The sequence below is a fragment of the Musa acuminata genome, chromosome BXJ3-11, assembly GCF_036884655.1.
Source record: "Musa acuminata AAA Group cultivar baxijiao chromosome BXJ3-11, Cavendish_Baxijiao_AAA, whole genome shotgun sequence".
Classification (NCBI taxonomy): domain Eukaryota; kingdom Viridiplantae; phylum Streptophyta; class Magnoliopsida; order Zingiberales; family Musaceae; genus Musa; species Musa acuminata.
This window is the reverse complement of record NC_088359.1, coordinates 21391229-21405872: the sequence shown is the minus strand read 5'-3', so window position 1 is coordinate 21405872 and position 14644 is coordinate 21391229. Positions and strand designations below refer to the sequence as shown.

Sequence of the window (14644 nt, the reverse complement as noted above, 5' to 3'; positions counted from 1 at the left end):
GGTTTAGATCTATAAATAGGGATTTTATAGCGGTTTAGATGCTACAGTAGAATCTAACGAAATAATTACAACCAAATTAATAATATAATAAATTCATCAAACCACCAAAAAATTTGATGAATAACAACTAGAGATGTTATCAATAGAACCACCACTGCACCCAATAGCAAAATTGATCCAAAATCAGTTCATAATTTCAATTACAAAAGAATCAAGCCAGTTTAGCTGATTTAATTTCACAGTCAGCACCCAGCTGGAGTTGGATTAGCAACTTTGGATCATTTACAGATTCTACATCTGCCTACCAAGATTTAAGCTTCCATTTCACATGGTCACTACATATCAGAGCACAAGTGATATTACATGATAAAAATTATACTCATTCAACTATAGGTCATCATCAAAACAACAGTATATCTTTAGTTCCATCTCTAATCCTGGTGGCTCCAACTCATCACAGTCTTATTATAAAGCTTCTAATGCAATTGAGCTGGGAGACTTCCTCGTGAAATTGAGTGTGGCTTGCTTCTTTGCCTTGAGGGGTGCTACCAAGGAAAATATTAATGATAAACCTTAGTTGGTTATGTCAGTGTCGCTATTGTGAATGATTATTGCATAGTATAATACACATCAAAGAAGGAAAAAAGAGTACTACACCTGTCTTTTCTTGCTTGTTAGAGGAGATCACTGAAATCTTCCAATTTTCATAGGCTTGTTTTTCCATCTTTTTGTGCCTCTTGTAGCTTGAAAGCTGCAAGATTCAATGTACATACAAGTACGGCATAAATTAAAAGAGTAAACCAACCAGATTCTGGGCTGTTGTTTAGCCAATGGATTAATGGACATAATAAAAGATTAACACATCCCTGGTGTCTCAGCAAGGATAAGTAGAATCATAATTTTCAGTTGAATAAGATATGAATGGCAAGAATGTGATGTAAAGCCAGCTTAATGTTCTTACATCAAGTTCCAAAAGTACTTTCTAAGGATTCCATATGAAAGAAAGTTTATTTCAATTACAGGAAACAAAGCTGCAAAAGTATTTACTAAGCATTACATATAAAAGAATCCTTGTCTGTCAACTGGATACTCATTTATCTCCTGCATTCTTTCCTTTTTGCTTAAGATAGAAGCAGACAGTAACAGGTTTCACCTTATCCATCACCAATATTGCTGAGCCATAATTATCAGAACCAAACAATCACTGACCAGCTAAGTTTTGGTTCACTAGGTCATTGATTAGGTCAATGGACCAATTGGTCATTGCAAAAAATCAAGACACGATATCGGATTTTTAATTTTTAAGTTTCTCCTTTATTTCAATAACAATAGTAAGAAACAATAATATCACAAGTGTTTGATTTCCTTTTCTCCCTATTTCTTTAATCTCTTCTCCCATCAGCTCCTATCTCTTCTCCCTTTTTTCCTTCATATGCTCCTCTTCTCTTCCTATCTCTTCTCTAGTCCTTTTTTTCTTCCCTTTTATCCCTTTTTTATGCTCTTCTGTTTCTTCTCCTCCACTTATTCCTCTCTCTGATAAAACCGACAGCTGCAACAAAATGGGCATAACAATGAAATGGCAATACAGAACAAGCAGGGAGAGCAACAGGAAACAAAAAGATTGCAAGGCTTTCCTCTAATTCATGATGTTGCTATCACTCAAACACACCCAATTACTAGTGAACTTGATTTACAAAGTCAAGATTTTATTAGAACTGGATAACTCTTGAAGCCAATTCATAAGTTTTTTTATCTGACCAAGCAATCTAGTTCAATTTTGATGATTACGAACTAATGATATAAAGGCCTACATGTCACGACCCAACCTGATGGGATAACTAGCCCGTCAGTTTCATTGAACTCAAACCACTAATCAAAATATTTAAGTTAAAGTTGATAATAGTACACTCATCAAACCTTAATAAGTTAATCTTAGTTTTATTCACTTCTAATGTGAAACTTTTTTTAATGTTACAAATTCTCCCACTTAAGGGCTTGACATCATCGTCAAAACTCAATATATCTCAAATCAAACACTGGCATAATACATGTAAGGCATAACCCAATGATAGCTCCACACAATGATGAGTAACTTGACTCCATCCACATATAATCTTTTCCTACTCAAGCTCCCTCACCATACCTCAACATTAGATTAGTTCTAATATCAAATGTCACAACCCAACCTAATAGAATAACTTATTTATCAACTTTGTTGAGCCCAAACCACCAACCAAAATGCCTAGGCTAAAGTTCATAATAGTACACCCATTAAATCCTAATAAATCAATCTTAATCTTATCAACTTCCAATGTAAGACTTTTGCACACTATAAATCTTTATGTGAGTGATCTCTCAAATATTCATCATAAAACTAATGCAACCATAAATTTATAAGGGAAGAGCCATTGATGTGATTTCTAGCCATGGTACTACATTGAGTCACATGTAACTGCACAAACACATAATCCTCAAATGTTCAAATCTTAAAGACATTTATTAAAGGTTGCTAACATGTGGGCATAGTTCCAGCATACTGTCAACAGTTGGCTGAAGAAAGTTATCAAGAATGTATGACCTACCTCATCTCCAGAAGAATCATCAGAGGCATCACCATCATCTGCACGTCTCCTTTTACTGGGAAGGGCATCTAAAAGCTCTGTAATTATCAAGATGAAAATTATGAATGACTAAATAATTTCAATCTCATAATGTCTCTATTACATAGATATCTCCCGTATCAAGTAATCAAAGACATATATACCTCGATGACCTTTGACAGCCTTTGGATTTTTCTTTTCTTTGAAAATCCCAAAAACATCAAAGCAGAGGTCACCCATAGAAGTTGAAACCTAGATCCCACAATCAAGAGCATATATCTCATACTACTAGAATAGCCCAAAAAATTCAAGAGATGAGACTTAACAAGTTTGTATCTCTCTTACAGTAGCAAACTCAGATTCAGATGTGCCACATAACTCAATCAACCTCAATTTGTCTACCTTCAGCTGTAAGAAGAAAAATAAATTTCTCAATATTGGTTGGGGGGAAAAAATCCAAGGAGCACAAAGGCTAGCTATTACCTTATGCCTTTTGGCACATAAATAGAAGGCAACTGCTGTAAATACTGGCCGATTGAAATCTGTGCTTGTCCGACGAGAGGGTGGAAGTACTGCTAGAAAACGGTCCTTGTATCTGGAAAACAGAATAATCATATCTTAAGACATGCCTAGGGTAACTAATTATATATGAGCAAGCACAAGATTATATGCAGAACTACAACACATAAATGGTCTAACTATAATTTCACAACAATTTTCGTTTGCTAAATCCTTCTTAAAATTTGCAGTAGATTCATATATCTGTAGCCCAATTGAATTCATAATACACCAAGAACTTTCTTTTTTTTATCATGATCTTGATATTCAGGATCTAAGAATCATTAAGAAGAGAAAGGTTACCAAAAATGTTAGGGATTCTTATTAATGGGCATTCAATTGACACATATAATGTCAAGACAAGTCATAAGAAACTACATGATTATTATGGTGTTGTTCATTGCTTAAGAGAAACACATGAAATGAGACCAAGGGATTGGATCTTACAGAGTCAAGCCCTTCTTCACGAAGGGGATGAGCCTAACACAACCAAACTGAATCCCAAGTTGCCGAACATCCAGACTCGGCCTGCAAGAAAACGCATCGGCAAACTCTAGGCATCCATCAAAGCCTGATGAACTCAAATGAATACTTCAAAATTGGAAAGAAACCCACTTGACTCCGATACCATTCTTCATGGCATTAAGTGACCTCATGTAAGCTTTTTCCGACATGCCGCTCATCTTTATCGCACTTTGCCGATCAAACACCACGTCAAACCTACATTTACATATTCAAAAGCTTAATCTTTGCATGGCCAGACAGTTCAAAAGCAATTAATCAAACAGGTGATGTGCAGGTCAACGGGGGTACCTCGATGCCGCCAGCTCCAGGCAAATGATGGCTTTGGCGATCTCGCCCTGCCAAAAGAAGAATAGTTTAGGGTGGAAGAACGGAGACGCAACGTCGAGCGAGGGGAGAGGCAAGGCCTTACAACACCAATGATGGAGGAATTGAACTGGACGTCGGAGAAGCGGCGGAGCTCCTCGGCCTTGCGGATGAGGGGCTTGGAGCCAGCGAGGCCGAGCCTGGAGGCGATGGTTGAGAAGTCCATGGCGGTCGGGGAGGTGGAGGGGTTGCGAGAGGAAGCGGCATTTGAGGTGAGCGAAGGGAGGGGAGGGGGATGGGAAGGAAAGGATTTGGCGGGGAACGCTGGCGGGAAGGGCCTTCCAATTGCCCGTGAAAATTTTGGCGGGAGAAGGAAAGTCGCGACCTATAAGAGCTCCTTTTCCACCTGAAATTTACGAAATTATCGAATTTATATGGCGATTTTACATATCTATCCTTTCAAGGTTTTGAAATATCCTCCTCACAGTTTTAATATTACATCCATATCCTTCCAATTATTTGGATTTTCCATATATATATTCTTTCAAATTTAGATTATAAATATATATATATATATGCTACTCTCGATAATATCCATTGAGTAAACTTAAATTAACTCCTAATAATTATAAATTTTTTAACTTCAAAATTAAAATTTTAAATATCTGAAATGCCTTTTATTACTATCACCAATTATTTGAACCTTCATATTTTTCTAATATCTTTTATATGTAAAAACGCATTAGTGTCAATTTGAGTTTCAATATTATTATGCCAATGATCAATTCATGGAGATCAATTACAATGGCATATCTATATGTTCTTGAACTTTGCAAATATAAATTGTATACACACAGATATATATATATATACGTTAAATTTAGAGGGGACAAATACATAAATTATTTACTTTGGAGGAATATATATATCGCCTATTTATTTTTATTATTTCCAAAAATAGATTTTTTTTTCTTTTACTACCTTTCATCTTATTGCTAATTTCAATTGACTTATTTCATGTAATTGCCACTTGTACAAACCTCCTTAAAATAAATTTATACTATCTTATTACTAATAAAAACTATTCCTAATAAATCATGAATATAAGCAACATCAATTTTTTTTATAATTTAGGTTTTATTTATTGTATTTGAGCTTTCTTTCTTCAAAGCAAATTTATTCTTTATTACAAGGCGATTAAGCAAGTTATGACAATTAAAACTAAAAATTCTAATTTTAAAATGGATGTAAGCATAAATATAAAACGAAATTATCAGTTATGGTTCTTTTTTAATCCACAAAGTTTATTGAAGCAAGTACTATTTTATTAGTTGAATTAAAGAAAAAGGTTACAAGTTTGCACAGAGTAGGAGAAACTTGGTGGCACATTTCAGTATCAAACAAAATTGTACAAGTTTAATGGATGCACATTTCATGGCATATTTAAGGCTCGAGAGATGTTGCTCACTCATGAGGGATTCACTCACTAAGAGTGTGCTTTAAAATATATTTGAATTTTTAACATATATTCAGAATAAAAAGTGTGAGTGAATGAATAGTTATAGAATATTTAACACATTTAATTTAAAAAAAAAAAAGATGAAAACTATTGATGCAAGTGTTATTTGATACAATTATATTTCTAAAGTATATTGAATATTATATGATAAATTTATCCTTCTAATATTTTTAATATGTATTAAATAAATAAATAAATGTTTTGTATTTAAATTAATAAGTAAATAAAATTTTAAAAATAAATGAATATATGTATTGTTATAAAAAAAATTTGTTATGGCCTAAATATATAACAAATATAAAATAATCATATAAATAAATATAAAATTATATTTAAAAAATAAATAAATAAATAAAATTTCTCATTAGAAGAAATATATCATGCTGGTTTCTTACTAAATAATGGCATTACATTAAGACAGGGTTAGGGATTCTATTATACATTAGCAATCTTATAATTTTAAAAAAATGTCACAGGTACTATGAGAAATTTAAAATTTTTCATTAGTATTCTAAAGTTGAAATGCTAATGCTACCCTAAGGTAACATGATACTGGCATCTGCAATGCAGCATCAAATCATCGTTTCTAATCTGACTGAACCATACTCGATGCAGCTTATTAATTTGGGTGCTCCTACAAAACTTTAAATCTATTTCCACTCTAGTTTCGTTCATCCACTCAGCAGAATTTAATCTCTGACACTTTCAATTAAGACCTGACATCATTACATTGGATAAACAATCTATATTGATCGGTAAATATTACTCTATTGGCCAGCAAGACTCCAAAACAAAAAAAAAAAAAAAACTGCACATCAGTTAGAACAATCCTACAAAATGGACAAACAGAAAATGGAAATTGCAGTAGGTTTTCTTTACCAACATTCCAAGTGGCAAAACAGTACCTGCACCTTTTCATTCTTCTCGGTCTTAGTTCAGGCAGAAGGCCATGTGTATCCTGCCATCATCCTTCTTGTAACAAATCTTCAGTTAACTGTGCCTTCTAACAACCACTCCTTCAGAACATGCTTTAATCCATTTATTTTTCTATCAGCTTCCTGCAGTCAACCAATACAGGTGCAATGTGTAGGAAAGGAGAAGACTAATGAGCGAGATGTTCTCAACTAATAGTTCTGCACGCTACATATGTAATTGGATTTACCATTCAGTTGGAACAACTATTTAAAGAACTCACCTTATGAAGTGTCGCAACTCTTGTTTCTGCATCACTTATTTGATATTCTATTGCTCCCTCAACTTGCAGAAGAAGCTTTCTATGTGAAGCCTCTGCATATTTACGAGTGCAAATAATATCACCAAGAAAATAAATAACAAATGAACTCATAACAAACTTTAGAGGCAGATGGCTTTTGGAACATGTCTATCCATAACAAAAAGCAAACCTCAGAAAACATTCTTTTAAGTAAATTTTTGTGGATTCAATATCATGATACAACATATATCATGCATTCAAATACAGGATGATACTAGAAAAGAATGGGTCCAGTGAAATGCTAATGCAAATGATGTTTAGTGCAGGCAAGTGTATGTGCATATTGTACTGTGTAATCCTACCACAAGACAGAAAATATCTACAGAATGAAGCTGCATGATCACTACAGTTGGCAAACGCCATAAGACAGGTGACTGATGTTTATCACTGCAACTCAAGGAAACCAATAATTTGTCATGGAGATTATTTCAAGAAAACAACCCGTCAAAAGAAAAACTTAAAGAACCACCATATCCCTTTAACAGGCATTACATGTAATGCATGATCTAGTGCTCAATCATGTTCACTCTGGTATTTATGTGTGAAAGACACCAGATTTATTTTCACTTGAAATGCTACTTGTCCATCACTACCAACTTTGGGACTTGACTTAGTGCACCAACTTCTTAAAGTTTTAAATGAGACTTACTTTGCCTGTCCAAACTTCCTTTTAGCTCGATTTTGTATGCCTCGATTTCCTCAAGAGTGCTCCTGCAGCCTAGGAGATGCTGATCAACCTCCTCCTTGAACTTGTTGTGCATGAACCTCAGTCTTTCTTGTTGCTCTGTGTCACTTCAGCTAATCAACTAGAGGAAAAAGAAATGAAAAGGCAGAGAATAAAATATACCACATGATTTACAAAGTAGTAAAGTCAATTTTAACTAAAACACAAAGCCAAAGAGAACTACAATTGGCAAATGAGGCATCTTGCAGGCCTATGTCTACTCCTCAAGTCCTTGGTCATATCCTCATTAGGTTTCAAAATTGACATTGTATGTAAAATTTAATTGAGACATTTTATCTCTTTATGTCAGAAAATTGCATTTGAAGTTTATACCTTGGAATTTTGACTCCAAGCATTTACCCTTGGATTTGCCAATGCCAAGGAACTTCCCTCTGAAAAACAGTGTCACAGGTAAGGCTTTTGATAAAAAATGTCATTGCTTCATCGCAATGCAAAAACTTACAGATCTGCTTCCATCTGAGATTCAGCATGTTGTAGCTGCAGATGTACTTTTTCTCCAGCATCCAAAAGTATCTTTGAGCTTTTTTTGCATATTTGTGACCTTATTTTAGATTTGAATTTTTCCAGAAGTCGCACCAGTTGGCACACAGACCTATTATATGGCAGGAATGGAACACAGTTAATGTGAGCAGAATATAAAACGTTGATACAAAAAAAAGAATCATTTAATCCTAGAAGGGATAGACCTAGCCAACTCATCCTCTGGATAATGCTCCAAGATTTCATGTAATCCAGTAGCTTCTTCAATTCCTGAATTAGATTATGGGAGGGGAGATCACTTGATCTTAGATATAAAATATGTAAAAGATAGTGTTTTTTAATTACTTGAAGTGCCAACATGAGGTGGTGAGGATAGGCTGCTTTTGCTTATTTTGGTATCTTTTAGGTAGTTTACCCTTTTCATCCGATGAATTCCAACAGGAGATTCAGGAAGACTACCAGAGTTCAAGAACCATTCTTCAGATGATCTGTAATCTGCACATGGAATTCAAGATTGTGCATGCTATTCTAAACACAAGAAAATCAACAAAGATTTAAAGAACCATACAAATTATCATAGGAACAAATCAATTCTCTAACATGTTCTACAAACACTCGTTACAACTCTTTCTACCATGTTCTCCAAACACATTGCACCAGATTCCTGATATTTCTACTAAACAATAAAATTGACAATCCAAAATATATAGTTGCACCGACTAGATTAACTTCCAACAAAAAAAGGAAAGACAAATCACAATAAGAGGTTACCAACCTAAAACCACTGGCTAATATCAAGCACAACAGAACAAGTAGTAAACAATCATGACAATATCTCACATCTATATTTTCTCTAGACAAAAAAAAAAATATTGAGGCATTTGTTACCTACTATCTTAATGATATGCATCTCCATTCAATTTTTCTGCTCTATCATTAATGTGCCTGAAAATAACTGATTAATACTAGTGTCAATCAATTCTTAAAATAACATCACAATTCTTTGGTGCAGACCTAAATGGCTGGCCAACCTTAAAATACAATATTTACTGCCTATTGCAATTACTTGCTACTGATAATCATATCATAGTAGAACAACCAAGGCAACATCCTCATCAGGACAAAGCACAGCCAACAATATTTACACTAGATTTGAGGAGCAGAAAGCATTTAACTAAATAAGGATGAAAAATGGATATCACAACTTATCATCTAATATGTCCATGTAATAATAATGAAAAGGAACAAAGTAATGAAATCTTATACAAGCTGAAATTTAATGTCATATTATGTTCAATTAAGCATGGAACAGATATGGACCAGACAGGCATGTACACATCTCTGACCACTTTTCTGGGTCAAATTTTGACTTTTGTAAAGATATGGAATGGAAATGGAAATTACCAACCACATTTTCTACAAACGGAAAGAGATACAAATCAAATACTATCCACAACTCCATTCGAGATAAACACTATATGCATGTATCAGATGTTAGCCAAAGCCATATACCATATATGTTCCCACTGAGCTTTTAAGATACCATGCAGAAATAATCTATAGAACCTTTCACAATGAACAAACAAGTCAACAACATTTTTTAATGGAAGGCTTATGGCTTGAGGAAAGGAAAAAAGAAGAAAAAGATACCATAACTAGAAAGAATTGGTCAAGTGATCTCTTTCTAGAAGGATTAACGTAGGTGCATCTAATATTTGAAGTTTTAAACCATATCTGGATTATCTAATATCCTGAAATAACTATAACCCAGGCAAAATCTGTACCTCATCCAGGAAATTTTGGATGGCAAATCTCAATCAGATACATTTTACATATCCAGCTCAACTACACATATATATATATATATATATATATATATATATATATATATATATATATATATAAAAGAAAGGTGGCAAGATAATGCACTCTATACATTTAGGCCTATCAGCTGGAAATTAAACCACCTTCATTAATGAAGTCACTTGCTTCAAAGCTCTTATATCTCTGGTTTTTTCTTGGAGATAGAGAAGGTTGCTTTTCAGTTTCTTTTCCTTCTGCATCATGTGGAAGCATCACATTCTCTGACTCATGAATCTCTATGGTTTCATCCTAAAGCACATTAAGGCAAACGAAATAGAATCGTGGAGCATATAGTTCAGGCTTGACAGACAATGAAATATAAGTCGAATTGCAAAGATAACAAGAAAAAGGATACAGTGGATACCGTATCTGAATTTGAGTTGTCAGTTTCTTGTTTGTGGTTCTCCAAAATTTGTGGCCTAGAAGATGTTCTTGATGGAATTTTTCTCCAATTTGCTACTGGTGTACAGAGGTCCTCATTGAGTAGTTTGCATAATGGTGGAGGTGGATTTGCATCCTTCGCAAAAGATGGACACTGAAAATCAACCAATGGAATTGAAGTTTTTTCTACTGATGGATGATCAATCTCCTTCTCCAGATGCACATCATTTGGCACTTGGCTTTTATCATGTTTCCATGAATTCCTCTTCCTTTTCAGACTACCAGAATGTTCTTCAGTTTCTGCACTGCTTAATACTGGTGGCATTGCTAAATGCTTATTTGCTCCTAATTGTAAGTGGTGGTTCAAAATTGGAACCTGGTTTGATGTTTGCAATTGGTCTTTGTCATGCTGAAACACTAGACAAGGAGAGGACCTTGTTTCCTGTCTCCTTGATGTTACTTTAACAGAAGATAACACTGTTTGTTCTTTTTCATTGGATTTTAGAGTCTTGTCAGAAACCAACTTTTTAGGAAGTGGGGCTGCCCTGAACTTAATTCTCTTGTTTTTCTGCTCACTCCTCTTCCTTTTCGATATATTAGGATGGCCACTGACATATCGGCCTGAAGTGACTGCTTTTGCTTCCTCTTGATCAAAGGCAAAGATGTTCTTATCTTCCAACTTTGGTTTAGATTCTGTGCTGGAGGCAGACAATGGAATCTTCGGATACAAATTACCCCTGTGCAACTTCTGGAATGTTCTACATGAAGCTCTCTTTCGTGTAAAATAATGAGTAATAGGTCCTCTAATGATTTCTTTCGGACTCTCCAAATGAGTCTCAATAGCATCTGGGTTCTGTTTTGGTTTGACTGATTTTTCTTTCAGAAATTCCCCTCTTTGATTTCTACTGAGTGTCATTTTGTCTCCAGGAGTTGATGAGTCCATAGTATGATTGCTTTTTGGAGCCATACCAAATTGTTTACCATGGTATGCCTCTTTGTCTTCAGAATTTGGCAAGTTCATATTCTGCTTGCTCTCTGAAGCCATACCAAGTATCTCCCAAATCTTCTTCTTCAGGGCCCCATTGTTGTCCGTAGTCACTTCATCAGGCTGTTCATAACCCACACCTTTTTGTAGCATTTGCATTTTCTGCATGGTGGCAAATGCGACTGCCCTTTCAGTGTTTTCATCCTTCTCTAATCTCTTTCCGCAAGCAAGAGAATCAGTTTCCTTATGTACTCCATCCTGTGACTGTAGAACTGAAGCTTGGTTTACAAAGAACAGAAATTTCTCTGCAGTTGGTGTTTCATGAAGTAGGGGCTTTCTGGAAAAGCACGCTGAAGGCTTCTCAGCTTTACCTGCCTGATCTACTTTAGCATCAACAACTGCTATGTTCTTGAGCATACCTTCTTCTGTATCAAGTACTGTAGTTTGCTCAGCAAATACATGAATTTGAGAGCTTGGTGTCTCATGAGGTTTAAATCTTGTGGATAATTTTTCTGAAGCCATCTGCTCTTTATTAGTCAGTTTTCCATTTTGCTTTGTGGTCTCAGTAACCTCAGGTACTTTGTTTTCTTTTACAATGTTTTCTTGAGATGAATGTATTCTCTCGCAAGCAGGAACTGTAAGTCTATCTTTAATTTTTGCTCCAGATGCCAGCATTGGAAACTTATTAATAGTAATCCCAATTGATACCTTGGAAAATCTATCAGAAGGATAGGGATTACTGCCCAAACTCCAACAATCATTTGCCCCAGCCTAAATTTCGCCATTTGAATCTTGTTATAATATAAATGGGACATCTATTTCGACAATAAAAGCATGAAAACAACAAAAAACTTGACCCTACAATAAATTATTCAAGCAAAAAGACTCCTAAGGCATGATGTTCGATATTAACAGCTAAAAGCAACTTAAAACTCATCAACCAGAAAAAGTTTTCCTCCATAACATCAGAGGTTCTTGTGTTTTCATCATTTTCAACCTTTTGCCTTGTACATACCTTAATGACTGGAAAAATCCATATACCCAAACCAAATAGTTTACAGCCTGCTATTGTTGTGTATCATTTTGAAGCTTTTATAGGAACCACTTACATCTTGCAACTTCAGTGGTTCAGTATTGGTCATTTTGCTCCCATGCAAGTCAACTATAACAGTCAATGTTAGGTTGAACCTAACAAGCAAGGAAAAAAAGCTTCAGAAGATAACAGAATAAGAAAAGATACACTTTCTGAAGAACAACCATTAGATTACCAAGTCAATTTAGCCCCATCATGTAAAACATGACAAAGGAAATAAAAATTTTTTGAAACATAATTTGTTCGTCAGCTTTCACATGTATCCTCTCATGAAATTTTCGAAGTACTTTCAGCCTGCTAACAACAATTGTTACTCTAGACTGTTTCTAGATATAATCCATTATAAAACTCCATAACATATGGATGACCATTTTTTATTGTTTTACCTCAATATAAAATTTTAAAATTTATAATACCTGAGAAGTTGAAAGATAGATAAGATATGTGTCACCGTTTTTCTATTATCATCCATATTATGTGCTACTTGTTAACTTGTTCTCTACTGGCAAGCAAAAAATTTCCTTATCGGCCTGCATTTTCATGAAGAACAAGAGATATGTACCTAGAATTATGGTATGCAATTTCGAATGGTACCGTCCGATATGGGCGGTACATACCGGTCCGACGGCATACCGATACGCGGACCGTCCGGTAAGTCCGACGGCATACCGATACGCGGATCGCCCGTTACCGGACGGAACGTGCTACAGTGATACAATGCTCCAACGGTAAAATTGACCGTTGGAGCCCTTTCTCATAGTATTTAAACATCTTCTTCTCCCATATTTCACTCTATTACATTTTCATACTCTTTTAAACTATTTCAAACTCTTTTTTCTCACATTTGTACTCTCCTAAACTCTACAAAACAACGATTTGTGAATTGAATCAAGACTAATTTGGGAAGATTAAGAGGAAGAACTTTCTAATCAAGAGATATGTTTACATAAGGACAATTCATAATGGACTGAAATACAAATCTTGCACAAAATATTCTTCAAAGCCCGAAAAAGATATGTGATACTATTCTTACCTAATTTACATTGATTTTGCTAAACTTATGCTATTACTATATTTATTTCTAACTTAAAAACCCTATCCTAACCTTTTTTTTTATTTTCAAGTATTTTCGGAAGGTTTTACGCCTAAATTAGGTGTACCGCTCGGTACACGATATCGTACCATACCGAGCCAATCTTGAAACACTGATACGATACAATATTGCATACCTTGCCTAGAATCACTTTTGTTACAATGATGTGACATTCAGCTATGAAAAAAAGTTTGCACCCTTAGAAATGGGCTTCTCTTATAAACTGATGAGAAACTAGGCATGACAAAAAAAAGTAATCACATAAATTTTTTACATAAAACACAGTTTACTTATATTCCATACACATCTCGAACCATGACATATTAACAAGGAAAAAATTAGCCATGTGGTCAAACAATGTCAAGCCGGGAACAAACCAGTCTTTTATAAATTTATCAGCAATGCAACTGTAAAATCATATTAAAAATGATATAATTAATTAATTAAAATTGACAATCCATCTAAAAAAAGCCATGAAATCTTTCACAGATAAAACAAACAGAAAAAGCTTTTTGGTGTTTGGTATCAATTATGATGTGCAAAGTAAAACTGAAATAGGTTCAAGAGCCGAGACTCTAATATTCCCTACATAATATATCAAAATTCCAGTAACATGAAATATCTAAATTCGCCATAACCTAGTTAGCGATGACTCAGAAATCCCAATTCAGCAAATCCCGCGTTAGTAGAGTATAGAGGTTCACAAAGAACGACGAGCGCAACACGTTGTGTGAACCGACTATGAAGACCCTGCCTCTAGAGGAAAAAGCCCACTCATTCTCCAGAGGAACACTTCAAATACATCAATCAACTAAATTACCACCATAATGAAATTACAGAAACCCTAAATTCGTCGTGAAGCAGAGCTGATGCAGAATTCCCAACTTGCAAGTGCAAGTCGAGAAAAGCCGCAGCAGCTGGATCTAATCGGAGCGAGCCCACAAAAGAAACGCAAGATCGGATACACGATAGAGGAAGATGACAACAATTAGATCGCAGATTCCAGGAACACCTCCATCCAAGAAGGCTAACATCAACAGATCCGAGGGAAACAACGGAAGGAACAAGGAGATCGGAGGAGATCTCACCTCTCCCCTCATCGTTTGCGGATCCAACGCTCTCAGCGCTGATCTCCTCCTCCTCCTCTCCCTCTATCGGCTCTGCGAAACGCGCTTCAAAATTCGGAAACAAGGGCTGCTTTCCCTCCACCGCAACCGAACGAGGGG

The 14644-nt window shown here is 35.1% G+C and overlaps 2 protein-coding genes across 7 annotated transcripts; both read right to left on the bottom strand.

The window, feature by feature from the left end:
* Positions 1–315: 315 nt before the first annotated feature.
* Positions 316–4342, bottom strand: LOC103971320 (origin of replication complex subunit 6). The gene is made up of 10 exons (XM_009385312.3): positions 4093–4342; positions 3972–4018; positions 3774–3878; positions 3606–3686; positions 3084–3195; positions 2946–3008; positions 2765–2852; positions 2583–2659; positions 658–751; positions 316–545 (listed from the first exon to the last, which is right to left on the bottom strand). Exons 1-10 carry the CDS (start codon positions 4210–4212, stop codon positions 466–468), a joined length of 867 nt encoding a protein of 288 aa, XP_009383587.2. The 5' UTR covers positions 4213–4342; the 3' UTR covers positions 316–465.
* On the bottom strand, positions 4261–14619 carry LOC103971322 (meiosis-specific protein PAIR3). 6 transcript variants are annotated; one of them, XR_010502150.1, is made up of 12 exons: positions 14507–14619; positions 12342–12420; positions 10222–12003; positions 9971–10115; positions 8349–8498; positions 8210–8273; positions 7966–8115; positions 7836–7894; positions 7428–7562; positions 6701–6792; positions 6411–6563; positions 4261–4392 (listed from the first exon to the last, which is right to left on the bottom strand). XR_010502150.1 is itself a non-coding variant. In XM_009385313.3 (11 exons), the coding sequence occupies exons 2-11, from the start codon at positions 12372–12374 to the stop codon at positions 6492–6494; spliced, it is 2682 nt and encodes an 893-aa protein (XP_009383588.2). In that variant the 5' UTR covers positions 12375–12420; positions 14507–14619; the 3' UTR covers positions 6186–6491. The 6 variants fall into 6 exon arrangements, 4 of the variants coding, with proteins under 4 accessions (XP_009383588.2, XP_009383589.2, XP_009383590.2 ...); XM_009385313.3 differs by lacking the exon at positions 4261–4392 and having other exon boundaries at positions 6186–6563; XM_009385314.3 differs by lacking the exon at positions 4261–4392 and having other exon boundaries at positions 6186–6563; positions 10231–12003.
* Positions 14620–14644: the final 25 nt, after the last annotated feature.

Coding starts and splice junctions, on each gene's coding strand:
- LOC103971320 (XM_009385312.3), bottom strand. CDS start 4,212: ATGGACTTCTCAACCATCGCCTCCAGGCTCGGCCTCGCTGGCTCCAAG. Junction 3,879..3,971: donor CTGGAGCTGGCGGCATCGAG/GTACCCCCGTTG, acceptor ATGTAAATGTAG/GTTTGACGTGGTGTTTGATC. Junction 546..657: donor TAACAAGCAAGAAAAGACAG/GTGTAGTACTCT, acceptor TTTCCTTGGTAG/CACCCCTCAAGGCAAAGAAG.
- LOC103971322 (XM_009385313.3), bottom strand. CDS start 12,374: ATGACCAATACTGAACCACTGAAGTTGCAAGAT. Junction 8,499..9,970: donor AAGTGACTTCATTAATGAAG/GTGGTTTAATTT, acceptor TTCCATGTGCAG/ATTACAGATCATCTGAAGAA. Junction 8,274..8,348: donor ACCTCATGTTGGCACTTCAA/GTAATTAAAAAA, acceptor AATCTAATTCAG/GAATTGAAGAAGCTACTGGA.